Raw genomic sequence first — 25,697 nt, forward strand, 5'->3', positions numbered from 1 at the left:
TCTTGTAGTGCATGTGACGTCCATGTCAACTTTGAATTAACCATGGTTAGAGATTTATTAAAATGAGGTTCCCCAAATAGATTTTATATTAGTTAGTTGCATTATTCTGCAATAAAATTAGTTTTATGGTTAAAATGAAAAAATTATATAAGTTTAATAGTTTTTTTGGTAATTAAGTCTTCTTTCTTTGACTTCGTTTATAAATGGAATGTAATCTGCATCCAAAAGTCTCGTACTGATTGATGTAACTCTCAAATACTTCAGACTTCCTCGTTAAAATCCTATGGTGCTATCAATCAAATTCTTGTATTGCCCGTTGAGATTTAAAAAAACGCACTGATCTTATGTTCAGTTGGCCAAAGACCTGATACAAAACCAAACTCGTCCAGACTCTGGCTACATGTAGCCATTAAATTGCCTGACTGGTTGCTTTGGAGGTGGTGGTGTTGCACCCAGTTAACTACTGCTCGGACACATACACGCCCACGTCGTCAAACACGGTTGAGGTCAATTAAGTAACAACCGCAGTTGCTACTTGCTACAACACGGAGTGGATGAAGCTTTGCTACAGTGAGCTCAACCTTTTACTCCATGTTCAACTCCTCTGGTGCAGTCCCACCTTCAACTTCCCAATCAAAACAATTTAAAAGGTAACATAACCGGCATGGCGGCATCATTCTCATTGCCAATGGCAATCCAGGACACATCCTTCGGCCTGCACCAAATGGAATCAGCTCGTAATCATGCCCAGTGAAATTAATTTCAGAGTCCATGATGACAAGGGATCTTTCCATAGCATGGGATCGCGTCCAATAGCCCAAGCACTGACCAGCACTGGTGAATTCCTTGGAATTGTGTAGCCACAGAGTTCCACTTCCTCTTCTACTTGGCGTGGTATTAACAAGGGTGTTGGGGGGTGTAACCTTGCAGTTTCTTTCAAAATACATTGCAAGTAAACTAACCTAGAAATGTCTTCTTCTGCTATCATCTTGCCTTTGCCGATTACTTAGTTCAGCTCAGCTTTCGCCTTGAATAATATTTCTGGATTTCTCAATATCTCAGACATCGCCCATTCCACTGTACTTGAAGAGTTGAAGTTGTATCTGTTCCCGCAACAAATAAGTCCTGCATTTTCTTTTATCAGTTTAGATATTGTGACATTAAAAAAACAGTACAGGGCTGGAATACAATGTTCGTTACTGATTAACTCATGAGGACGAAAAAGATTAAGTTACCATAAACAAGTGTCGTATCTGAGTTTTATCAATCTTATTTGTATGTTGTAATTTTAAAAGTTCATCAAGCATGTCTGTCGTCCTAGTGTTTTCCAAGAAGTTTGTTGATCCCTTCAACTCCGACCGCTCATTTACAAGTCCATCAAATAACTGAATTAGCTTCTCAGAATAGCCATTTATTCGCTGATTGTTACCTCCTGGATTAATCCATGTAAGAAAAGGGAAAAAATCTACCAGAGTAGGCTTGCCGAGCTCAACCAGAATATTCCACACCAAGTCCCTGAATTCTTTGGCCTCCGAATTGTCATATGAATCTGTCATATCCTTGGAAAGTATAGTGTTTGATAAAAAATTGAGCGTAGTCAGAAAAGCTGCACGGCCGATGTCTACAGCCTCCCCACTCTGGCTACACTTGTCACGGTATCTAATAAGTTCATGCACCTTCCTGCTGCGTAGATGCCGATTCTCGTCAAGCTTTTTAGCAGTAAATAGATGAGACTTCAGAATTTTCTCGCCGCTTTGACCTGTGATCCAAATCTTCACCCATATGATCAGAAGAAGTCAGGAATATAATTTGTTCGACCCGTCCAAAAAAACATCAAACAAGTTAAACATCATCTAAATCATTTTTAACCAATTATCTTTGTTTGATAGGCTGTTCTATGGAATATTGACCATATTGCCGGTTTTTCAACGCGAGTGTATCCAAAAAAATCCATTCAATGTGTGGCATCTTTTACCCACTCAACACGCTTGGGAGTAAGGGGCATCTTGTATGAACCAGAACCGCAAACAAACGGAAAGAAAATGAATCATTTAAACAATCACTCGAACACTGAAGTGCATAACTGGGCTCTATGTATAAATTTGGTTGGGTTGACCGATTTCTCAAGAAATGAAATGAAAAATGAATTATGTTATGAGCAACTGTTTAGAAATCATTGCTAAGAAATCTCATTCTTTCTCCATTCAATTCTTTAAGTCATGTGCTAGAGATCAAATATTCGATTTGAGATGGAATGTTTTATTTTCCGTTATCCCAGTTTCTTCTCAAATCTCATCATAATAATTTTGTAAATTTTATTTTAAAAATTTTATCCTCTGTTAGTTTCAAGTAAGGGGTGTATTCGATTGTTATTTTAATGAATTTTTTTTAATCTATGGATTTTAATGGATTATATGTAATTTTGATTTTGTAACCGATTCTTCATAAAATGTTGATGAGTTGATATAAATTATTTAGAATTTAAACACAGTGTTTCAAAATCTCATAGATTTTGGTGAGATTTCAAAAAACTTAAAATACGCCGAGAAATACCACAAAATCTATCATTTTATAAAATACAAAAAAATCCCTAATTAAATGTCATCATTTGCAGCATAATTTAAAATTGCAATTGAATATATATCTCAAGATATTAATGAATATTAAACAATCCAATTAAATACCCTTAGATTTCATTAATGAAATTCTTTATAAAAAAAACTCAATTAAATACACCCCAAATTTATTCGTTCCATTTCATTTCATTTCAGTATCTCAAACCAAACACAATATATTGTCCTAAAGCTATACTAGTACGCATCTATACTATATTCTAATAAGCCAACATGGGTATAATTTGTAGTCCAAAGTTTTAGTTATATTTTTTGGTTTGGTACTCTCCTTTTGGTACTACAAGTCTACACATGTGGAGTCTATTAGTATTATATTGCTAAACAGTTTCAAATACTATAAACACTCATAACAATCCATTATCATGTAATATTTCATTAAAAATATTATAATGATGTTATAAATAAAATTATAAATATACAATTTTGAATATCTTCTTTTAACAAGAACCTTCATATAACTCTTTTTAACTTTAACGTGTTCTATCTCAATATAAACACGAATCATTACATAACCCTTTCTAACTCTAATCTTAAAAATTATTGTTGTAAAAAAAACCAAGATTATAAAATTACGTTGAAATTCGATTGATTTATTGAATCTTTCAAAGGTATTACACGATCGGCTATGTTTGGAAAAGATTTTAATTTTCTAATTTTTTATTTTTAAATCTACATGTACTAAATTCGTATTAAATGTAATAAAATCCTGATACATATATATATATATATATATATATATATATATATATATATATATATATTAGGGTTTGTCCATTTTTAAGTAATCGGGAGAAAATATAGTCAATTGAATAATATAATTTAATTAAAATTCAATTCATTAATACTAAAATACTAATAAAATGATGTTAAAATTTAAATTATAAATAATAAATTACGAACTATATACCCGCCCGTGCTTCGCACGGGTTAAAGGCTAGTATTACTAAATTAATATAATTTAAATTTTGTTTTTATAATATATAATTATATTATTACTCGGTTTTTTAAGAAAAATAGTCCTTCGATAAATTGAACTTAAGGGGATACTGATTTGGATTTTAATGAATTGTATATAATTTATAAGTTTTAAGAATTACATTTAATTTTGATTTTATGTGAATTTTAGATAAATAAAATTAATATACAATATTTAGAATTTTAATACAAATAGTTTAGAGTAATATATGTTTGAGATTCCAGAAAATATAATATACATACATCAATATTTAAACGTCGTTTAGAACAATTATGGATTCTGGTATTATCTATATATATTCGCACAAAATTTTATCTTGCACCAAGAATGTCTGGTATATTTTATCCTCCCCGATCCGATCTAAGCGAGATATACCGGTTTGGTTTAGTTTTTAATTTAAAATTTCAATTAAATATCTCAATTTTAAAATGTATTTATTTTCTAATCCGACTGAAATATCATGAATTGGCATTCTAATTTGATTATTTTTTTCAGTCCCAATTAAATTCATAATGGAAAAATGTTCGTTTGCCTTGTCAGATTGATCAAAATCGCACAGCATCTTCGTCTCCTTGAAGATAATGTCTCAAACCCTTTTCAAAACATTCCCCAAACTTGCTCATATCGCAATCACCTGCAAAAACGGCGCCGTTTTTGCACCCAACTCATCACATTTTTATCTTCCAAGAACAAGCATAACAAGAACTATATGTTGTTACAGTTCAAGCAGCGAAAAGGGTTCGAATTTCGAGGCATTTGGGAGGGAATTGTTGGGCCTTTCTGATGAGCAATTGCTGAGTCAGTGTGATCAGACCACTTTTAAGTCTTCTGGGCCTGGTGGGCAGCATAGGAATAAGAGGGAGACTGCTGTGAGGCTTAAGCATCTTTCAACTGGCATTGTTGCTCAGGTTTGGTTGTTGGTATCGTCTTTTTGTGTTCGTAAATGTGTTAATGTTGTTTTGTTTTAATTTTTGATGAAATGTGATTAGAAGAGTTGTTTGGGTAATATTCGGGGTTAATCGAGCTGTGTGGTGTTATTTTTCAGGTTTTTTGTATGTAGTTATGTTGATTATAGTGTTTGTGGGTAGTTCCAGGAATTTGCGAACTTAATGTGAAATTGTGAACCCTCAGAGAGTATATAAGAATTATCTATTAAAGGTTTCATTTTTAGTATTTGGGTTGTGTAAAGCTGTGAATTCTGTTAAAATTTCATTTTTTATGGGTATAAAAGGTTACTAATGAATAAGTTATTTGACTTATTTCTGTGTTTTGTGTCGATAAAGAAGTTGTGTACTTAGATTGTGTCAAAAAAATTTAACCTCTAGTTAGACCCCTTACATTGTGAAGGGAATATATGAATGAATTATGAGAGGGTCCCAAATCTTTGTTAAAAAGTTCACGTGTGGTGGCATCACCCAGCTGGAAATAGGTAAATCTGCCTGCAAGATCCGGGGCGGTATTTTAGGAGAAAATTTGTCAATTTTTTCACAGATTGTGGTATTTAGGGCTATAATACATGAAAGTGGTTGTACATCCTGAAAAACTAGTTAGTTGGCTAGTGGGATAACCACTGTGAAATAAACATAATTCATGAGATGGTATAAAATGATTGAGGATTTATTTTGGATAGAAGCTATGTGTAAAGGGTAAAAATAAAGTACTTGACTGTTGCACTTGCTCTGTGTTGGTTGAGAGGATTAAGCATGGAATTAGACAAAAATCCTTGGAATATTTTATTCCCATGTATGTTTTGTAAAAATTAAAATTGGCTTATGTATTTTCTTTTTGCATCACTTTTAATCATATTAATCTGCATTTACTTGTAGGCTGCAGAAGATAGATCACAGCACATGAATCGTGCATCTGCATTGACTCGGTTGCGAACTATGCTGGCTCTTAAAGGTTTGTTGTTTCATTCATACATAATCTATCTCTCCCATCAGTGATACATTAAGACCAGTGTTCAAGAGCTCAAACTGAACACAGACAGTCACATGTATACATTCTTCAGATTATCTTCACTTTAAGGTATTCATATTTTAGCTACTATGTCATACCTACAGCTTCTTTATATTACTTATTAATACTATTCTATTCATTCTATTTAGTCAGGAACACTATAGATCTTGATACATATTCACCTCCACCAGAGCTTCTTCAGATTCTTCCAGCAAAATCTACCATTAGAGGAAAAGATATTGGTTCACAAATTGGCCCCAAAAATCCGAAGTTTGTTTTGGTCTGCCTTGCACCCTTGCCTTTTTTTATCTCGTGAATGTTGAAAGCTTTGAGTTGCTTAATAATAAGCGAGTGATAGTTTTATTTGTAATCACTATATTAGATATTTGGATAAATGTGACCACCTTTTTTTTTTCTTTGCCACAGGGGATGCAAGCTTTGCTGGATTTGATTTGTGCAGTGGATGGTTCTGTAGCTGATGCAGCAAAGAAGTTGGGGTACTAAAAATCGATTTTAAACCTCTAAATATTTTGTCAATTCGATTGCATTCCTATGCTCTATTAAATGAATTAAATTTATGAGATGTCCAAAATTAGGGAGAATTTCCAAAGTGTTCTGCTTTCCACATGGCTGTCATGTTGGTAAGTCAAGTCGACAAAGTTCTAGCTCGTCGAAGATTCATTGAATAGTCGATAAATTATCAATAATAAATCATATAATATATAGTTAAAATATGGTTTCACACAACAAAAGACCAGCATTCCATTGTATATACTATTATGAACATCTCTTTTCGTTCCATTCCATATACATACGGCATAATCGCCCAAGTCAACCAACTTATCTACAAGACCTCTCCTTTCGAACCTCACAAAACGACTTATATCAATTATGTTTTTCTGTTTTTTTTTTATTTCAATTTGTATATTAGCGGATTTAGAGTAATATCATAAAACCGAGTCAGCGAGCCACTCAAACTTATTGGTAACATATGACAATTACTGCAGGCTAAGTACTGGGGCTCTGTCACGATTGATATTATCAGATGATTCTCTTCGAATGGCAGTGAATGAATTTAGAGGATCCAAGGTAAACATTTTTGTATGTCTCGGGACCGGTAAATTATATTTAATTTTTAAAGATTATTAATTCATCGAGGTTGAATATACACTATCTCTATTAATGTCGCGACCGACAGATTTTATAATTTATCAAGTAACTGTTTATCAAGGTTCTACTGTATTAAAAGAAAAATCTTTTCCTGGTCTCGACTAAGAATTTCTCCAAACCGACTATTGTGTAGCTGTTCGCATGAAGTGGTCAAAGTTATTTGTATTTTTAATATTTATTAGAAGTAAATAAACTTATATGTATTTCTAATACTAGCTCTATACCCGTGCATCGCACAGGGTGCCTTATAATTATTGTATGCTAGATTAGCTCCCGGGCATATGCCCAGTTATATATATCAAATCCCAAACTATCAACACTATCTGCAAATCTGAATATTGACCGAATTGAACTCGTACCTTGAAATTTTCAAATGTCTCCTCTGGTACAAGTAAGAAGCTAATGAAGGAACCCGAATAGACTTGTGATTTATGAAGGCATTAATTCGATAAATCAGTAAGTATAGAACCATGTTATCTGATCAGCTCTCATACAACATGTACTTGGTAAAAGAGGCACGCATAAATCTTTAAAGTACAGATTAGATATTTCATATTTACGTAGAAATTGTCTATGAATGCCACAAAAGTTTCACATGTTTGCCGGTGCAAAGAAGAGCATTCAAACAATATGAAGGTTAGTTGGCAAAAGAAAGAAAGAAGTGTAATATATGGACGTTTGTTACTCTGCTCTTCTAAATTTGTTTATGCTTTCTAGTTGCTCTCGGAGTAATTTTATATATTTTTCATGAGTGGAGTACTCTGTTGATCCGAATTCTGAAATTGATTCTCACCTCTCTACAGTAAATGATCAATTTAAAAAAAGAAAGATAATGGGTTGTGATTTGTGAACAACTGAAGCTTTGATGTCTAATTATGCAGGGAATGAAGCCTCTCAAATAGCCTTCTTCAAATGGCAACTTTATGCATCAGGTGCAGAAGTGATCTTCTTTCTTGTTCTAGCTTACAGATCTCCATGGTAACTAACTTTGATGCTTTGTCCGATTAGCTGTGCCCTTTTTAGATATAAAGGGTTAAATTCATACTGCAAGTTTCACTTTTAATACCTTAAACCTCATAGTATAACCAGTTTAATGTAAGCCTTGAGGCTGTTGTGTTCCTAGACAGCAGACATTTTCGTCGTAGTCTTCTTTAGAGTGAAAAACTAGTAACTGTTTAGATGCAAAATAAGCTATTTACTTCTACAAGTAGGCATCTGTGTGTCTGAAATGTAGCCTCCACTATCTTGCAATACAGAAGCTGCATTTACTGTAACTTATACCTACACCCTCAGTGAGTTCACTTTTTAGTTCTAAAATTTGCTGGCAGATTTCTTCATGGATCGATTCCTTTTGACAACCTGTGTCGGCTGACTGGCCCCATATGCACTGATCGTTGAATACATATAGCCACAAGGAGAAAGGTTTCATTAAGGTGTCCTGGGTAACTCAGCGAATTGTTGTGGAGCCTTGATGCTGTTTTCAAATACAATTATCATTTTAATTGTAATTATTGATATGTTTATCCCTTCTACTTCTGAACTATGCTTTTGGTATTAAAAAGGTTAAATTATCTGCATGAAGTCCTTAAAAAGCCGAGACATTAATTGCAAGCACAATTTTTGCGATGAATGCTGAGGTTGTGTTTTCCTGTTTGTTACTTTTTCTTATAAATTACCAGTACAATTAAAGATTTTTAAAGAACTAACAATACTAAGTGGAAAATTATGTGCAAGGTTAGTGAATTTAGGTCTGGCAAGTGTGTTGTTCTGTGTACTTTCAGTTTTGTGTACTCGTAGTTAAAATCGAAAACGATCTGAAATCATTATGTGTATTACATGAAACGAAATATTTCGTATAAATGTGAAACGAAATGAAGTATTTCACATAAATGTGAAACATGAAATGAAACTGAAATGAAACGAAAAGTACAAGAAATTAATTTTGTGTACCTTTTGTTTATTTCATATTATTTAATAATCATATTTATACTATTGTAGAACATCGAGAGTATGATATAAATTGTTATAGAAAATATTTATTAATGAACTACATATAATTATTGAAAATTAACAATGAAAACATAGTTTATAGCCAATTTTAAAATTTGTGTTTGATTTTGATCATCAATTTAACCATCATCTAATGTATTTACGTGAGTTCTAGGTTTTATATTCTAAATTGGTTCTTATTTGAATATAATTATATGTATGCGTTACACAAACGTAAAATCTCATAAAATAATTGAAAATCTAGAAACTTCCCGAAAATTTAATATGATATCTTACTTGACAAAAATAATTTGAATAATATTAAATACGATCGTAAAATCTCATAAAATAATTGAAAATCTAGAAACTTCCCGAAAATTTAATATGATATCTTACTTGACAAAAATAATTTGAATAATATTAAATACGATTCGTAAAATTCTCTATAAAACCAAGCAAGCAAAGTACTATGTTTCACATTCTCAAGTTCTTCGTTCTTTTATTTTTCATTCTACAAGGAGGAAAAATATTTTTATCTCCCTCGGCCGAAGCTTTAATGGCAACTTCTGTTGTCAATAATGCTTCGGCCGAGACGTCTACCTTTGTTACTGTTCATTTTGACTAGTTTGATTTCTTTCTTCTGATTGTATTTATGTATCTCAAAAGATATAATCTCGTCAGTATCGGATAAAAAAATAAAAAATGATCTTTGGGTGAGTTAGATCTGTAATTTTTCATAATTTTCTTTCATGTTCTGTTACTTATAGATCTATATTTCTAATTGGTTTAATCGATTTCAGATGTGGAACTCGAGCAGCTATGAAATTGGAATCCATGCGGCCATAAAACGGACTTGTTGTAGATTCCAAATATTCCGATCTCTCGCGTGTTCAAATCTATTAGATCAGTTTTTAATTTTAATATTTTTGTAACGGTCCCGACCGGCCAACACCAAGCGAACACAACTCCTTTCTTTGTTGAACATCCCCCTTTCTCGTCATTCTCCGCCACATTGTATCACTCCATATCATTTTCAATAAAGATTAAATAAAATATTATATGTATCCTTTTTTATTGTGAAATCAGATTTAATTGGAATATGATCCCCGAGATCTGTATTCGGAAACTTTCCCGACCAAAATTTGTTAAAGAGATGTGATTTATTGTTGAAGTTATTAGTGTGAGGACAAAAAATGAGGCTGCATTCGTCCATTTGTCTTTTAATGTAATTGGATTTATCCGAACTGAAATCTTGAGTAATATTTTATTTATTACTTTTTCGTGATAACATTTTGTTGATTGCTGAGAGTGGAAGAGATTCTACATAAAGAAAAATAGAATATAACTATCCAGATATCATCTCAGTATCGGATAAAAAAAATTCTTTCAATTTAAATTTTATGACGGAAAAAAATTACATATCTGGTAACTGGTATTATAGAAATCGGAAATCGAATCTAATAGTTTGATGAATTAGTGATTTAGGATTAGTCGGCAATTCGGTATTAATCGGAGTGAAAATCAGATGTATTTTACTATATCATAAATTTTATAATTGTTCATATTTAAATCTGATAATATTATTTTAAGTTTAATAATTATTATATATTTTTTATTAAGAAAATTTATAAGAATTAATCGGATTTCAAAAATCAAATCGATCGTCCATATTAATCGGAAATTAATCAAGTAAATCGAAAAATTTTGGAACATTAAGCATATCATACGTAGCTCTTATAGCTACAACACTATTCTAATGGGTTAAATATCAAACTGGTCACTGAAGTGAAGGTCATACATCATTTTGCTCCGTAATCTTATCGGGGTCTCATTTTAATCACTAAAATCACAATAAATATCAATTAAGTACCTCCAAATTTCAGTTCAAGGAGTAAAAATATTATTTATAGAGTTTGACACATTATTTTTGGATACTACCACAACCAAGTAAAAGGTTATGTCTTCTACTATTTATGATAATATATTTAAATTTTTAAAATTTTATTTACTATTTATTTTTTATTATATGAATACATTTTATTGCTTTAATTAAAAATAAATACTAAATAAAATTGATAAAATCTGAATATATTGTCATAAATGCTAGAAGTCATAACCTTTTAATTGGTTGTGGTGGTATTCAAAAATAATATGTCAAACTCTCTAAATAATATTTTTACTCCTTGAACTGAAATTTGGAGGTACTTCATTGATATTTATTGTGATTTTAATGATTGAAATGAGACCCTGATTAAATTAGTTAGGAAAGTGATATATGACCTCCACTTGGTGACCATTTTGATATTTAACCCCTTTTCTAATCCATTGTCGATGCTGACCAAATTTCATTCCATTTATTTGGCATAAAATGTTGTATTTTGAAAAATATGTATTAGTAACTACTCGTATAAGTTATTTAGTAGAAATCTTGATTTGCTTGAATTTTAAATATTTGATTATTCATTTTCGATAGTAAATATTGAGTACTAGTTATCAAAAAACTCATATCAATTTGTTTCAAAAAAAAACTCATATCAATTATTTCGTGAAAGAAAATTCAAAATATTTAACATATCCTTTTACTAAGAGATCCCAATCCTTTTACTAAGAGATCATATTTTATTAAAATAGAGTGAGACTTCCAAATTTCTTTTTATATTGAGATCAAATTTGTCTTCTTATGCAAAACATATATACGGGTCATGTTTCTCTTAGAATCATTAGTCTAAGAATGCTTAGAATATTTACTTTTGTTTCTAATATTAATTAGAGTTCTGCAGCAGAATTACACATATAAAAAATATCGTGTTTATGTATTATATATTAAAATTATTTTGAATACACAACGATGCAAAAAACAAGGATTTAGATTTAAATCCTAAAAATCTATTTAAAATTTAGAGTAGCAAAACTTTAGTAGTTCTAAAATTATATTTTAAAGATTGATTCTCTATTGAGCACGATCTTATATATGTAAATTTGGAAAGCATACGTATGTAAACTTAATCATGTACATGTAAAATACAATTTCATACATTTTTTAGTTTTATAAATTAATTCGAATAATAAACTACTTGCTTAAATAAATATTCAGTTTTTAAACATAAATAATTCAAATTATGACAGAATTTTAAACACATTCAGAATCAAATAGAATTTAATATTATTTTTCAAAAAATTATACAGTTTAAATTTTAAATTTCAGATTTTAAATATACAAACTTAATTAAAAAAAATTAAGACATCAACCCACAACCCGCCCAACCAGAAACCGCTCCACGCTCAACCAACTTACGTGCCAAGATGTCCCGGTTTGGAGAACGGACCCGCACAGCCCGGTAATCAAACGGGCCGGTTATAGTTCAACCAGTGACCTGCCTAATCCGGAAACGGCCGCCCTAAACCGCTCAGACCACCCGGTTGGCTACCTCTGTTGCAACTTGCAAGTCATAGTCTAGTATTTTCTACAAATTGTCTCCAAGAACTTCTGGTCTTTAAAGTTCTGGTCTTTAATTGCTAGAATCTGCCTATGCTTTTGTTATACACATAAGCCTGCTGATCAATAATGTAGACCATAATAAAAATATGGGTACACAAAAGATTCGCGGAATTTACAATTTTACCAAACCTCCTACAATCTTTTTTTTTTTTTTTTGAAACGGAGCTTTAAAAGCCAGCCGACAACAGTTGCTCTTCAACTCGTCCTTTGGTGATCAATTAATGCTGTAACAGATCCATAATATGTTTCAAGTCCTAAAGAAGTAAAAAACAGCGTACTATATATTTTATTTTTCATCATATGCCACAAGGGCAGTACACTTTCAAGAAACATTTCAAAAACTAACCTGTGAGGCTGACACTTTTAGCCCTTTCTCCATATGCTGAAAAGATCTCCTGCAACAGACTTCAAAGTCCCCCAGATAGATAAATTTGTCTGAACCTTTTCTAAGGTCTGCTTTTCACTTGATTCCCTAAAACGCAGACAGTTATCTGCTTTTAGCTTGATTTCATGTAGTTTACGTATACACACATACATACGAAGTCTATAATCAATCTTCTTAGGGTAGTTGCAATCACGATTGAATATATTACTCTATTATTATCTCAACTGCATCTTGCTGGTATGATCAATTTACAAAAGTAAATATATACATATATAGCCTCAATATTCTCATAATCAGTTTGGGTTGAAATTGGACTTTTGGATGATTTATTTCAATTTGGTTATAGATATTCCAATAGGTAGGTACCCAATAGTAAATTTAAAAAAAAAAAACACCTTAAGAGTTAAAGACTTCTAGGAAACTAGTACCACTATATCCAAAAGATACGGTATCTACCTTTCCATAAAACAATTATAGCAAGTCAAATCTGGAACCAGCGCCTTTTTCCTACTTTCAAATACATTTGATAAAATACAAATAATATGTTTACCTCAATTAAATGAACATATCACCTGAATCACCATGAATTAGCAATTAAATATATGTTAGTCGGCAAAACAAATGAATGCTCCTAGTTAATTCATCAGATCAGTAGCTTCACCAAACCTAACTAAACAAGATCAGGGCATGGATGCTCCTAGTTAATTCATTTTCACACACTAAACAAAATAACTGATCTGCAGAATCAAATTATGCGCTCTCCATTAGATCCAGCGACCTAATTCCATCTCTGTCTCTACAATAACTTTGCATTGCAAAATACTTAATTATTTGACATAATAAAAATGTCTATATTAATTATATAAACAATTACCAACAATTCATCGTCATAATAAGATGAACAACACAAACAAACAAAATATAAAAGCATATAAGAAAAATCAGATCATATGTCTATGCGATCTAAGCAAGATTCAAGGCAAAGACAGATGATGTCCACAATCAGATCAAAGTAAATCATCCAGAACCCCATTTCTCAGCCAAAACTGACTGTGAAATTTTTCATAGGCCATTTATATGTGTATAAAAGGATCTAAACAGAAAAATGCAACCGGGTGAAGATAAACAGATAGAGTTGTGATTGCAATCACCTTTAGAAGATTTATTATGAATGTATCTGTGAAACAGATTGGTGTGTGGTTTACAAATTACATACAAGAGATTTTTGTGCTTCAGTCATTTTATGAAGATGAGAAGATATCATTTATTTATACACAGTTACACACTGTTTAAAGCCTCTTTAAGGAAACAATGATTCTTGATTAATGATTTATCTTGTTCATTCCACATATTTCTAGTAAGTTTCTGCATGGATCTGAGATGCCCCATATACGACCTAATGTCACATCCAACTTCTTTTAATATATGAAACAAAACCTTGACAACCCAAGAGCTGTTGAATTACGTAATCTAATGTATACATTAGTACAGAATATGTCATGAACAGTATTAGGGTCACATAAACTAAAGGTGTATCAATAATCTTACTGGTAGCTCTAAGTTCGATTATACTTCCCAACTACACCATAAATTAATATATAATGTGATTTTAACCCACAAATACACAGAAATTGCTTTTTATTAAACATGCTCACAACATTGTTCTCTATTGACATTTTTCTATCATTTTTTACGTATACCGAAATTTGATCCTAAGAATGTAGGGTATGCTGAAATTTGATCCAAATATGTTGTGAAAAGTTTGTGAAATGATGAATTTATCAAGGTCCGGGATAAACCAAACACTATACATATCAGTCTGGTCACAGTCTGAAGCATCTTGAGAAAAAAAAACAGAAGAATAAATTAATAGATAAACAACTAACCCTGTAGACTTTCGATGTTCCTTAGCTATGCTCTCTGAACCATCCATATCAACGACAACTTGATTAGGTTTTACCTCTTTACTGTTCTCTGGTACCTTGGGAACTGAATATTCATGATGTGGTTGATATTCTTCATTCTTGCTTTCTAAATTGTTAGCGTCAAGCACAGACTCGCAGGTTGTTTCCTCTTTAGCATTTTCAGATTTCTTTGCACTTGAAACTTCAGGCAATGGTTGCTGAAAGTATTGATTAGGTTTTTCATCTGGAATGCTCTCGATATCCAGCTGAAGTTTATGTTGTTCTTCCTCTTTGACATCCTCTGTAGTCATCTCTTTGACATCCTCTGTAGTCATGAGCATAGAAGTTTCAGGAGATGGTTTGTATTCATCAGCATCGCTGTTTGAGCCACATGATAAGTAGCTACTCCTCACTTCTGTTTTGGATGAAAATTCCTTCCCGTCATTTGAGGACGACACCTTAGAATTATATTCCAGCTCCTGCATTATTTTTTTCACAACATAGTATGATCCGCCCACTTCTTTCTTAGCATGAGAAACGGTCGGGAACTTCCCTGAATTTTCACCTTGATACCTGTACAAAAAATAGTATTTTCTTTGCTTAAGATGTATGTGTTAGCATAACTTGAAAAAGAACCTGAATGATTCATACAAACAAGTGTCCACCAGTGTATTACACAAGTACTAAACACCTATTTCTGGAAATGTAAGTAGTGTTCACTAGGTCCTAAGTTGTCTGCTAAATGTCTCTCAACACCAATTAGAAAGTTACCACCTAGAAGTGACTCCATTTACAAACAGACGTGGAAGTCTTTTTATCACGTAATAACATAATGTTGAAAATAATACAGATCAGGCATTAGTTCTGCACTTTTTACAAGTTTTACACTTTCACAAACTCAAACAAAACAGAATTATAATGAGCATTAACATATGCACTTGATATTAGAATATTAATTAAGCATCTCGCCTATTCATAACAAAGTTGTTCCTCTGCCTCTATAATTTGCATATTAACTTTCTGGGGGCTTGATTGTTTCTACAGAAGTAAAGAAACTCAGCTGCCGCATCTGTTGTATGTCTGATGAGAAGGATAGAAGATAATTACAAGACAGGCTAATAAGACACCTATGTGGGATAATATATGTTAATATGCTTTTCAGGTAGAGATATGGATAGATCCTCACTTTTGGAGCAAGTCTACTTCACATATTAGTAAACCATAACGCACATAAGAGGAAAAGGCTGCCGCGCAAACAATTGATACAAGCCAGAGACAAAAAACAAGATAATTGTTAACATAGAGAGGAGGTCGAGAAAACAATGATATAACATTAGTACTAGAAGTTCAAAAAAGAAGTATATGTTATACTGTTGATCTGTCCGAGTTTCTTCTTGAAACTTGACAATTGACTCTGTGATATATAGGATCAGATTTTATGGATTGTTTTCAATGAAAATCAAACTCAAACATATATATATGTATTATGTAATATTCAATATGAAAAACAAGATATTAAATCCAGCGCTATAAAGTGATATTAGAAAGTTGTCTAAAATAGCAGCAGCAGTTTAATATCAAGTTCAAGTTTTAAAACAAGACCTTAAGTTGCAAATCGAGGAACGGTAAGAGGCCCGGCCCAGAGGGAGGGCAACCAGGGCGACCGCCCAGGGCCCAAAAAATTTAGGGGCCCAAAAATTTTATAATTTATGTATTGTTATTAGTATATATCATTCCTGTAAGCCTATTCTATCCTAAGTGACTACGTCCTATTCTATCCTAAGTGACTATGTCCAACCCTAAACTAATGGTACTATCAATCATGGACTAACAGATAAATGTCATCAAACATTTGTTTAATCTTCTTTTTTTACATCTTGTACACTTTATCGTTAAACTTGATTATTTTATAGTTATTTTCTTACGGAAGTTGACTAAAATTTGAGTTTACATTGCTACAAGGTCATATTTTATCAAATTTAGTGAAGTAAAAAAAAATAGGGCCCATTTTCTTCTTTCGCCCCTGGGCCCTCAAAAGGTATGGAATGGCCATGACGGTAACCAGCCTCACACCTAAAGTTTGTTTAGAACAAAGTTTAGCATGACAACTGTTTAAAGATCAAAAGGTAAAAAGATAATACGACAAAGTATACTATGATGTTTATAGAACATATTTTTTTTTCCTTATTAATGATGATACATGCATAGAATGATCATCTGCAATCAACATCATCAACTATAACTCACAAATAAAAAGCTATAACAAAAAGACAAGGACGTAGAAGAAAAAAGAACAGTAACATTAACAAAATGCGGAAGGATATAGTTATAGGTGTATGTAGGTAAGATATGATCCATAAGCAATTAATGGAGGTTTTTACCTTCCGGCCAAGAATCGTTCACAGGTTTTTTCTCAGTCAGCCCCAATAGTAAATAAACCAAACAGCAATAAGGGACTGAGTGATGCAGCACTATCACATTTAACCCCCTGTTCACTTACTAACATATCACCACAAAATGTTTCTATTAAATTTGCAATCACAAGTGATGAGAAACTCATGTGAAAATTTACTCAACCAAATCAAACCCCCTTTCTACTAACTAAGAGCCTGTTTGGGGCAGCTTTAAGCTGGGGCTTAAAGATGTTTCCAACTTTAAACTGCAAAATGTCTGTTTGTGTAATAAGTCGGAAGCTGGCTTAAAGTCAGAAATAAGCCAGAAGCTGACTTAAGCCAGAAGTTAGTTTGAGGTACTTTTTTCGATGACTTACTTTTTTTGAACTTTTTTGAAAAAAATTATCCATAAGTCATAAGTTACTCATAAAACACTTTTATTTTTATTATTATATTTTTAATAACTCATAAGCCGTTAATAAGTCAAAGATACCCAAACAGACATTTTATACTCCCGGCTTATCAAATAAGTCACGTCAAGTCATAAGTCACGTTAAGCCATAAGTTATAAGCTCAGCCAAACGGCCTCTAAATCTCCTAACAAAACAAATAATTCTTAAATAAACACATAACTAATCCTCAATATATTTATATTCCAGCACGACAAATTTTCTTAATATGTCCAGGCTAATAGTACACGACCTCATTCATGTTGGAGCTGAAGAAACACATTTCAAAAAATGATTGTGAATTATTAACATAACAATAATTAACTTATCGAGTTACTACTGTAATACCTGTCTACAAATGATTTGACCATGGCACGTCTCTCGCCTATAGGCAACCGTTTCCCTGTCTTTTTAACTACTGGCGCATCGCAAGGAGCTGAAGCAGCAGAAAATGACGACTTCGCACGGCAACAATGTTTCGATCCACGAGCTAGGTTCGAGATTTCCTTCACTATAATCATCCAAAAACCATAATTACAAACACATAAATAAAAGCCTAACAAAATTCATCCCCTAATTGATCAAAAATACATCAAATAGACAAGCACGAGAATGCAAATCAAGCTAATAAACAGATTATATAGCAGCTCAGCGTAGCTGCAAAAATACAAAAGTAGCTGATGATCTGTATGTATAAACATATAGATACATGAATGGATGTAAAAACAATTTATACTGGAAAAAGTTAACCTCGTTTAAGAGCCTGCATCGCTGAGAGCGTGCTGTGATGCAACCTATAGATACATTTCTGTTTGTGTGTATATTTGTACAGGAATTAAACCCTGGTTTAAGCGCCCAGGGTTTTGCTGGGCTTTATTCAAAATCGGGCCGGGTATAATCCGAATACTATTTTAAGATCCGACGCCCCTGGGTTTTTTATGTTTATCTTTTTTCTGATTGTTACTCTTTGTAATCGTTTTTCTAAAACATCCTCCTTGGAGCAAGTCCAACAGGTTACCTATCTTATTAGATATAAATAATATAAATAATATAAAATAATCACTGCTAGTATGTCTTAGTGATTTAGATAATCTATTTTTAGTGTCAACTCCAATAGTAATCTTTATATTTGTTCTCCTAAGATTATTTTAATAATAAATTTGAGAGATAGAAGGGGAAAAGGAGGGAAAAAACAAAGAAAGAAGGAGAGAGATGATTATTTTATTCATAAATATCAAATAGGTAATGGCTAGGGGTTACTTATAAATAGGTAATGGATAGGAGAATTAAGGTTGTGCTAGTGATTTAAGATAACACTGGCATAGTGTTGGAGTGCATTTTTTTGACACATTATTTAAACGTGAGTTTAGGACATCATAGGTAACCTATTAGACTTGCTCTTAGACGTTTCTTGACGGGGTTAATTATCAAATAGATCACTTATTGCATTCAAATGTATTAAGTGAGTCACTAATTATAAAATTAACTCAAATAAGATATTTATTTAAAAATTTATATAAAAGATATCCCTTTTGTTAGTTGAAATTCTTAAGTATTTTATATTGAATTTCGCACATATTTGAAGATGATATACATTCAAATAAAAGGCTTTGAGTTCTACTATTGGATATATTGTTAGATTTTTAAAGTTTAATCTGCTATTTATTTTTAATTTTTTTATTGTTTTATTTGATTTAAATAAAGATAAATAGTAGATAAATACAAATCTTATCCAAAATACTAGGATTTAGAATCTTTCATTTGGATGGACTATTATTCTTAAAAAAATGTGTGATACTCAATATATAATACTTTAAGAAACGATTGAGTGATATTTTTGATAAAAAAATTCAACTGAGTGACTCATTTGAGTCAGTTTTGTAATCACTAACTCAGTTGATACATTTGGACACGGTAACCCGTTTTGATGGTCAAGTTTAAGTTTCAATAATAGTGAAAAAATAATCATATAAAAATATTTGGATGATAAAGAGTCGAACTTGAAATTCACGTCAAATTAAAATTTTGATACCATGCTGATAACTGATTCACCTAAGATTTTGAAGACACTAGAAAAAGGGTTTAAATATATGAAAATTTGATAAATATACTAATTTTTTTGGATATTTATTGCAAATATACTATATTGTCTAAAATCTTATAAATTTACTATCTTTTCAAATATACAAGCAATTAAATTGGAAGAATACCATCTTCATCTTTTCATTCCTTTTTACTTCTCCCCCCTCTCTCTCCCCTCTATCGTCAATCTCCCTCGAAACCTCCTCTCCTTCTCTCTTCTTCTTATCGTTCTCAAGCTTCGCGACAGTGCCGTCGAAGAAGAGAGTGCGACGGAGGCGAGTGTAGGGTTGACATTGCGGTGGGAGGACTGATATCGATGTCACTGCCGGGCGCTGACGAGATCAAGTCGATCAGCGTGGCGCCGGCAGAGGAGTGACAGATCTTGTCATTATTGCAGTTGTAATTTGTGTGTTAATTTGTGTATAAGTTGTAACTATATATTGAGAGAGGAAGAGAAAGAGATAAAAGAGATTATAAAGAGGGGGAGGCTAGTCTAGTATATAATAAGAGAGTGCACCGAAGTTTATGTGATATTAGTATTGTTATCGAGTACTCATTTTCATCAATTGCAATCACTTACAATTTATTGTACAATTAAATATGTTTTTTAACAGATTTTTTCAAAATTACATTTGTAATTTCATATATGGTATAACCAACGGTTGCAGATATGGCTGCATATGAAAACTCGGTATTTTTACAAATATTTTTTGAAATACAATATTTTTACAATTTATTCTAAAAAGTACCAGCATATCTGCAAAAATTCTTTTAAATATATTTATAAAAAATCCTAATTTTTATAATATCATTCATTATTTTTAAACCTGACATATAAAATTACTAATATTATTGCTAAAATCATAGTATGAAGTATGAACTGTTTGCCTACGGTTAGGAAGTACTCCCTCCGTCCCAACAGATTCTTTACTTTTTCCTTTTTGGGATGTCCCATCCAATTCTTTACATTCCAAAACTTACCAAAAATAGTCAATGGGTCCCACCACTTCCAACTTTTCTTTCCTTTTCACACTACTTTTCCTTTTTTTCATACTACTTTTACTCCACTATCTCTCTTTTATAATTTAAAAATTAATGGGTCCCACCACTTTACCCAATTTTCTTTCTCTTTTCCACTACATATTTCTTAACGTCCGTGCCCAAACCAAACGTAAAGAAATGGCCGGGACGGAGGGAGTACTACTGAACTACTGAGACAGAAATAATTAAAGACGGAAGTTGTACTTTTGAAAATAAAATAATTGAAACAGAGAAAGAAGAAAACAAAAGAAGAGGGGTTTTCACAAGAAACTTGTGTTAATCTGTCAGCTGTTTCTCCGTCTCTCGTTTGCAGCTGCTCAATTTTACTATACACACATATCCGTGTAAGTATAGGATAGGAAAGAGGTATGGATTTAGATCTATGGATAACGAAGGTCAAAGATGGGCAACACTTATCAGAAGATGATCTTCAGCTGCTATGTGAATATGTATGTCTTTTTTTTTTATAATTGGATCTTTTTTTTAAGAAAACCTTTTAATTTGGGCTTTTTGTTTGATATCTGTAGTTATGTGAGTTGGGTTGTATGTTAAGTAAGTGTATTCGATTGGGTTGTGAAGTTTAATTCAATTATTGGGTTTTAGTATTGATTTGTTGTTGTCTCATTTGGGTATTTTTAGTTTGGTTTAAGTAGAAAAATTGGCTGTTGATTTCGATGCTCCCGAGTACGAAAAAAGACTGAGGGTTTGTTGAGGGAACAAATTTGGAGTTTATGGGATGAAGTTGGTTGAGGGAACAAATTTGGAGTTTCCGGATGAAGTTAGTTGAGGGAACAGATTTGGAGATTATGGGATGAAGTGAGTTGAGGGAACAAATGTGGAGTGTCGGGATGAAGTTAGTTGAGGAAAGAAATTTGGAGTTTACGGGTTGTTGGCATTTTTTAGCATGCTTCGAAGTCGAGTACCAGAAATGGCATTTGTTGGGAAGTTGGGCTGTTTTTGAACTCGTGTTAAATGCATTTATATTTATATATTTTATCACGGGTAACACATTCCATAAATGTGTGTAAATGGGTTACGCATTTGGGGGATGCGTAACACTTGGAACCTATATTAATATGCCAAAACAATTAGTGGATGTGTTGTTTGCGGCAATCTTGAGCCCTTGACCCGCTATTTGAGTGTTTTGGATTTTGGTTATTTGTACGAATTTTCAAGTTTGTCGCGAGGGGATTGACCTTGATCAATAGTTTCACTCAGTTTGGTGCATAAATTTAATTTAATGATTTTCCAGTAAACCAGGAGCTATATATATATTCTATATATTGTTAGAGAACAAATTGAGCCCCTTCTTTAGTGAGCGTGCATTTTCATATATCTATCGACAGGTGAAGGATATCTTGATTGAGGAATCGAATGTGCAGCCTGTCAATAGTCCAGTTACAGTTTGTGGTGACATCCATGGGCAGTTCCATGATCTCATGAAACTCTTCCAGACAGGAGGTCATGTACCAGACACAAATTACATTTTTATGGTATTTAAATATTGTAAAGATAACTCTAATATTTTAAAAAAATTTACCTATTGCTTTGTGGTTAATTTTATCTTGTTTCTTGGCAGGGAGATTTTGTTGACCGTGGATACAACAGTCTTGAAGTTTTCACCATTCTTTTGCTTCTGAAAGCAAGGTACATTGTTTCCATGCTGGCTTTATGTGTATGTATAATTAAGCATAGATAGGTAGATATGGTATATGCTTTTTGTAGTTTTTAAATTTTAGTCACGTGCATTAGTTGCAAAACCTTTCTTACCATAAATAGCTAGGCTCCTTTTGAATTCGTGAAGTCAAATTGTGGACAAGTGTGCCAGTATTTTCCTGACAAACATTGTCTAAAGACTGTTTACCTCTCACCTCTATATCTTTCTCCATAATTTTTCTTATCAGAACTTTCATCGCATTATCACCCATTTCCTTTCCGTCCAAGTGGACACAACCTTGGTTGTTACCAAACTTGTAAAAAATCTGGTTTAATGAAAAGATTAACATGACTGGCCTTCTGCTTCTAATTATCAAATTATATTAATTTTATTTGGAACTTTGAATTTGCCTTGTTAAAAGGTTTTTTGCTAATGATCAAAATTTTCATCCAACCAGATATCCCGCAAACATTACCCTCCTACGTGGAAATCATGAAAGTAGACAATTAACTCAGGTAATTGAGATTTTTTCTTCTTCTTAATTTTGTACTGGTATCTTCTGTTTACTTATTTGGACAATTATGCTTTGACTGATATTTCAAATTTCCTTTTCTCCTTGGATATCGTCTGTGTCTAAATTAATGTGGCTTTTTATATGGGGAAACAACATTAGCCCGCCTGCAAGTGATTGTCTCCATGTTAGAATGGATGACAGATATACTAATCTATCACACACACATACAATTATTTAATAAGGTTTATTTTCTAGATGCAATGAACTGATATCACTTACTGCACTACAGTGATGATGAAATCTGGACAGCAAATATTACTAATTAAAATGTATTAATCACTGTGCAATATATAATTTTATATACATAAATAAAATGTAATATCAAGCAAGTAAAGAGAATCGAGTTGTTTGAGTATCTGATCTCTGACTTTGTCGTTTTTGTTACTGCATATTCTAGGTATATGGGTTTTATGATGAATGTCAAAGAAAGTACGGAAATGCTAATGCCTGGCGGTACTGCACGGATGTTTTTGACTATCTTACTCTATCAGCAATTATAGATGGAACAGTATGCTCCCTCCCTCACACACAAAAACACAGGCTTTTAAATATGCTCACCTGTTTGAATGGTAACTGACTGATATTTAACCTCTTTTGAATTTAGGTATTATGTGTCCATGGTGGCCTTTCCCCTGATGTTAGAACTGTAGATCAGGTTTGTGCAATTAATATTATCATTATCATTATTGTTGTTGTTGTTGTTGTTTTTTATTATTATTATTATTATTATTATTATTATTATTATTATTATTATTATTATTATTATTATTATTATGTGAACAAACTTTAATTGGATTGATATTCTGCAAACAAACTGTTATTTCAGATTTATGCTACATTTTTGGACACTATACTGCAAACCAGTTTGCACAGCCCAATTGTCATTGTCCAATTGATTAGTTTGTTTGGGACTTTGGGATGTAATTTCCTTTTCTCTGGAAGATTTTTGATGCCTAGTGTAATCAGAACTTTATTATCCCCTCTTAATATTGCCACTTGTAATCATATCTGAAAGGATGAGATCTAAGAATTGTTTAACTTATATTGAATTCTTGTTTGGCAGATTCGAGTCATTGATAGAAATTGTGAAATCCCACATGAAGGACCTTTCTGTGACCTCATGTGGAGTGACCCTGAAGATATTGAAACATGGGCAGTCAGCCCTCGTGGTGCTGGGTGGCTATTTGGATCCAGGGTTACTTCTGAGGTATTTATAAGCAATGATTATATCTTGCTGCACCTTTACTACGAAGTTGAACTCACCCTTCTCGTTCGATTCTTGTTACTCCAGTACAATCACATTAACAAACTTGATCTAGTTTGCCGTGCCCATCAACTTGTGCAAGAAGGTCTAAAGTACATGTTTCAAGATAAAGGACTTGTAACTGTGAGTTGCTAATTCCTTGTTACTGATACAATAATATTATTTGTGTGCTTTAGGATCTTCTATTAATAGTCTGTAACATGTCTTCTTGGCTGATGCAGGTATGGTCAGCGCCAAACTATTGTTACCGATGTGGAAATGTAGCTTCAATATTGAGCTTTAATGAGAATATGGTACTAAAAGATTCCCACTATAGTTATCATTCAACATTTGTAGTCTGGATGTGGAGAATATTTTTTTATAATGATCTGATTTTGTATGGTCAAATATGTTTATGATTTTAATCATTGATGAGGTTTGCTTTACCAAATTGATAGTTAATTTGTATTATTATTATTATTATTATTATTATTATTATTATTATTATTATTATTATTATTATTATTATTATTATTATTATTATTATTATTATTATTATTATTATTTATTTTTATTTTTTTTTTGGGGGGGGGGGGGGGGGGGTATAGGGTGTCATACTGTAATGTATTACAACCCCAGCATTCTTTGCATCGGAGTTCAGGGTGTTATCCACCTATACTAGTCGCCAATCTTTGGGTAAGATGAACAAACCCGTTTTACCATGATCAAAATCTTATTGGGGATCATCTTCAAGATAACTCCATCGTGCAGATCGGGTTTCGAATTTTGTTGGGCCTTGGGGGGCAGATAGAAAGAAAGGGCCATATATTGTTCCCAAAAAGCCTTCCAGTTAATTGAAGTCGTTTTGATGGATATAGGTTTGAACTGTGAAGTTACATGTGTGATGGTGAACTGTCTAACATTCTTTCTTGTATAGACTATTCAATCTAGTTTCTGTATTTGCTATCATCTTGATTTTATTCGTAACAATATAAATGTTTCTAAATACTGATCTCTTCTCATTTCCTTTGAAATTGTCATCAATCAGGAGAAGGAGGTGAAATTCTTCACAGAAACAGAGGAGAACAACCAGATGCGAGGTCCCAGGATGGGAGTACCTTATTTTTTGTAAGTGGAATATCTCTTCCCTTGTCAATTGTGTGATACTATTTCAGCATGGGACAATTGCTGCTCCAGCTGTGGAAAAGGATGGAAGAAATTGTTTGACCAGCATGACCAGGAATAGGTGGAATTCATCTTCCAAAGCTGGCCTGCTTTTGGATAGTCTCTGTAACAAAAGATGTAGTTTTTTTTTTTAATATTCTCTTTTAATCTGTCTATAATTATTTAATATGTTATAATTCTGTCTTGGATTAAAGTATAATTCAGTAGATTGCTTGACACAAGGTCTCTTTCGTTTCTCTTTCTATTTCTATCCACGCACAGCACAGCACAGGCACATACTCATCCAGTGAATACTCGAGTGCCTAGTTAACAGACTCTATAGGGCTAAAATATAGAGTCTTATTCTACTGCAAACTACTTGTTTTACGAACTACAAACCCAGCTGAAATATCACTAATTTCTAAAAACAAATATCACCAACTCCGGCATCTCCACCCCGCCTCCTCCATGTTCATTTCCACTATCTCTGCTACCCCCACCTTCACCGCTCCTTCCATCTCCACCTCTGCTCTCACCTTCGTCATCCGCAGAATCTGCAGAATAATGAATTGTAGCGGT

General features: G+C 32.5%; 3 protein-coding genes and 1 pseudogene across 5 annotated transcripts; 2 read left to right on the forward strand and 2 right to left on the reverse strand.

Moving 5' to 3' along the window:
* Positions 1-491: 491 nt before the first annotated feature.
* LOC108217301 (geraniol 8-hydroxylase-like) lies at positions 492-1,784 on the reverse strand (annotated as a pseudogene).
* Positions 1,785-4,104: 2,320 nt separating this feature from the next.
* On the forward strand, positions 4,105-8,315 carry LOC108216031 (uncharacterized). Of its 2 annotated transcripts, none has more exons than XM_017388686.2 (7): positions 4,105-4,517; positions 5,436-5,511; positions 5,718-5,848; positions 5,995-6,065; positions 6,576-6,657; positions 7,620-7,670; positions 8,067-8,315. In XM_017388686.2, the coding sequence occupies exons 1-6, from the start codon at positions 4,191-4,193 to the stop codon at positions 7,638-7,640; spliced, it is 708 nt and encodes a 235-aa protein (XP_017244175.2). In that variant the 5' UTR covers positions 4,105-4,190; the 3' UTR covers positions 7,641-7,670; positions 8,067-8,315. The 2 variants fall into 2 exon arrangements, 1 of the variants encoding a protein (XP_017244175.2); XR_001806023.2 differs by having other exon boundaries at positions 4,108-4,517; positions 7,620-7,716.
* Positions 8,316-11,866: 3,551 nt separating this feature from the next.
* On the reverse strand, positions 11,867-18,263 carry LOC108216435 (uncharacterized). Of its 2 annotated transcripts, none has more exons than XM_017389196.2 (5): positions 18,108-18,263; positions 17,706-17,868; positions 14,498-15,088; positions 12,573-12,698; positions 11,867-12,450 (listed from the first exon to the last, which is right to left on the reverse strand). In XM_017389196.2, exons 1-4 carry the CDS (start codon positions 18,124-18,126, stop codon positions 12,590-12,592), a joined length of 882 nt encoding a protein of 293 aa, XP_017244685.1. In that variant the 5' UTR covers positions 18,127-18,263; the 3' UTR covers positions 11,867-12,450; positions 12,573-12,589. The 2 variants fall into 2 exon arrangements, with proteins under 2 accessions (XP_017244685.1, XP_017244686.1); XM_017389197.2 differs by having other exon boundaries at positions 12,281-12,480.
* Positions 18,264-20,611: 2,348 nt separating this feature from the next.
* Positions 20,612-25,360, forward strand: LOC108215865 (phytochrome-associated serine/threonine-protein phosphatase 3-like). Its single transcript, XM_017388463.2, has 10 exons — positions 20,612-20,929; positions 21,827-21,973; positions 22,060-22,127; positions 22,595-22,652; positions 23,109-23,219; positions 23,316-23,366; positions 23,775-23,918; positions 24,003-24,098; positions 24,197-24,268; positions 25,003-25,360. Exons 1-10 carry the CDS (start codon positions 20,849-20,851, stop codon positions 25,084-25,086), a joined length of 912 nt encoding a protein of 303 aa, XP_017243952.1. The 5' UTR covers positions 20,612-20,848; the 3' UTR covers positions 25,087-25,360.
* Positions 25,361-25,697: the final 337 nt, after the last annotated feature.

Source organism: Daucus carota, chromosome 4, assembly GCF_001625215.2.
Source record: "Daucus carota subsp. sativus chromosome 4, DH1 v3.0, whole genome shotgun sequence".
Taxonomy (NCBI): Eukaryota; Viridiplantae; Streptophyta; class Magnoliopsida; order Apiales; family Apiaceae; genus Daucus; species Daucus carota.

Bases quoted from the DNA above. Each gene is read 5' to 3' on its own strand.
- LOC108216031 (XM_017388686.2), top strand. From the start codon at position 4,191: ATGTCTCAAACCCTTTTCAAAACATTCCCCAAACTTGCTCATATCGCA. The intron at 5,849-5,994 runs GTCTGCCTTGCA...TCTTTGCCACAG, and splicing joins AAAATCCGAAGTTTGTTTTG to GGGATGCAAGCTTTGCTGGA. The intron at 6,066-6,575 runs GTACTAAAAATC...CAATTACTGCAG, and splicing joins GATGCAGCAAAGAAGTTGGG to GCTAAGTACTGGGGCTCTGT.
- LOC108216435 (XM_017389196.2), bottom strand. The intron at 15,089-17,705 runs GTATTACAGTAG...TTTTTTGTACAG, and splicing joins GTCAAATCATTTGTAGACAG to GTATCAAGGTGAAAATTCAG. The intron at 12,699-14,497 runs GTTAGTTGTTTA...TCTGCGTTTTAG, and splicing joins GAACATCGAAAGTCTACAGG to GGAATCAAGTGAAAAGCAGA.
- LOC108215865 (XM_017388463.2), top strand. From the start codon at position 20,849: ATGGATTTAGATCTATGGATAACGAAGGTCAAAGATGGGCAACACTTA. The intron at 21,974-22,059 runs GTATTTAAATAT...GTTTCTTGGCAG, and splicing joins ACACAAATTACATTTTTATG to GGAGATTTTGTTGACCGTGG. The intron at 23,367-23,774 runs GTTTGTGCAATT...CTTGTTTGGCAG, and splicing joins ATGTTAGAACTGTAGATCAG to ATTCGAGTCATTGATAGAAA.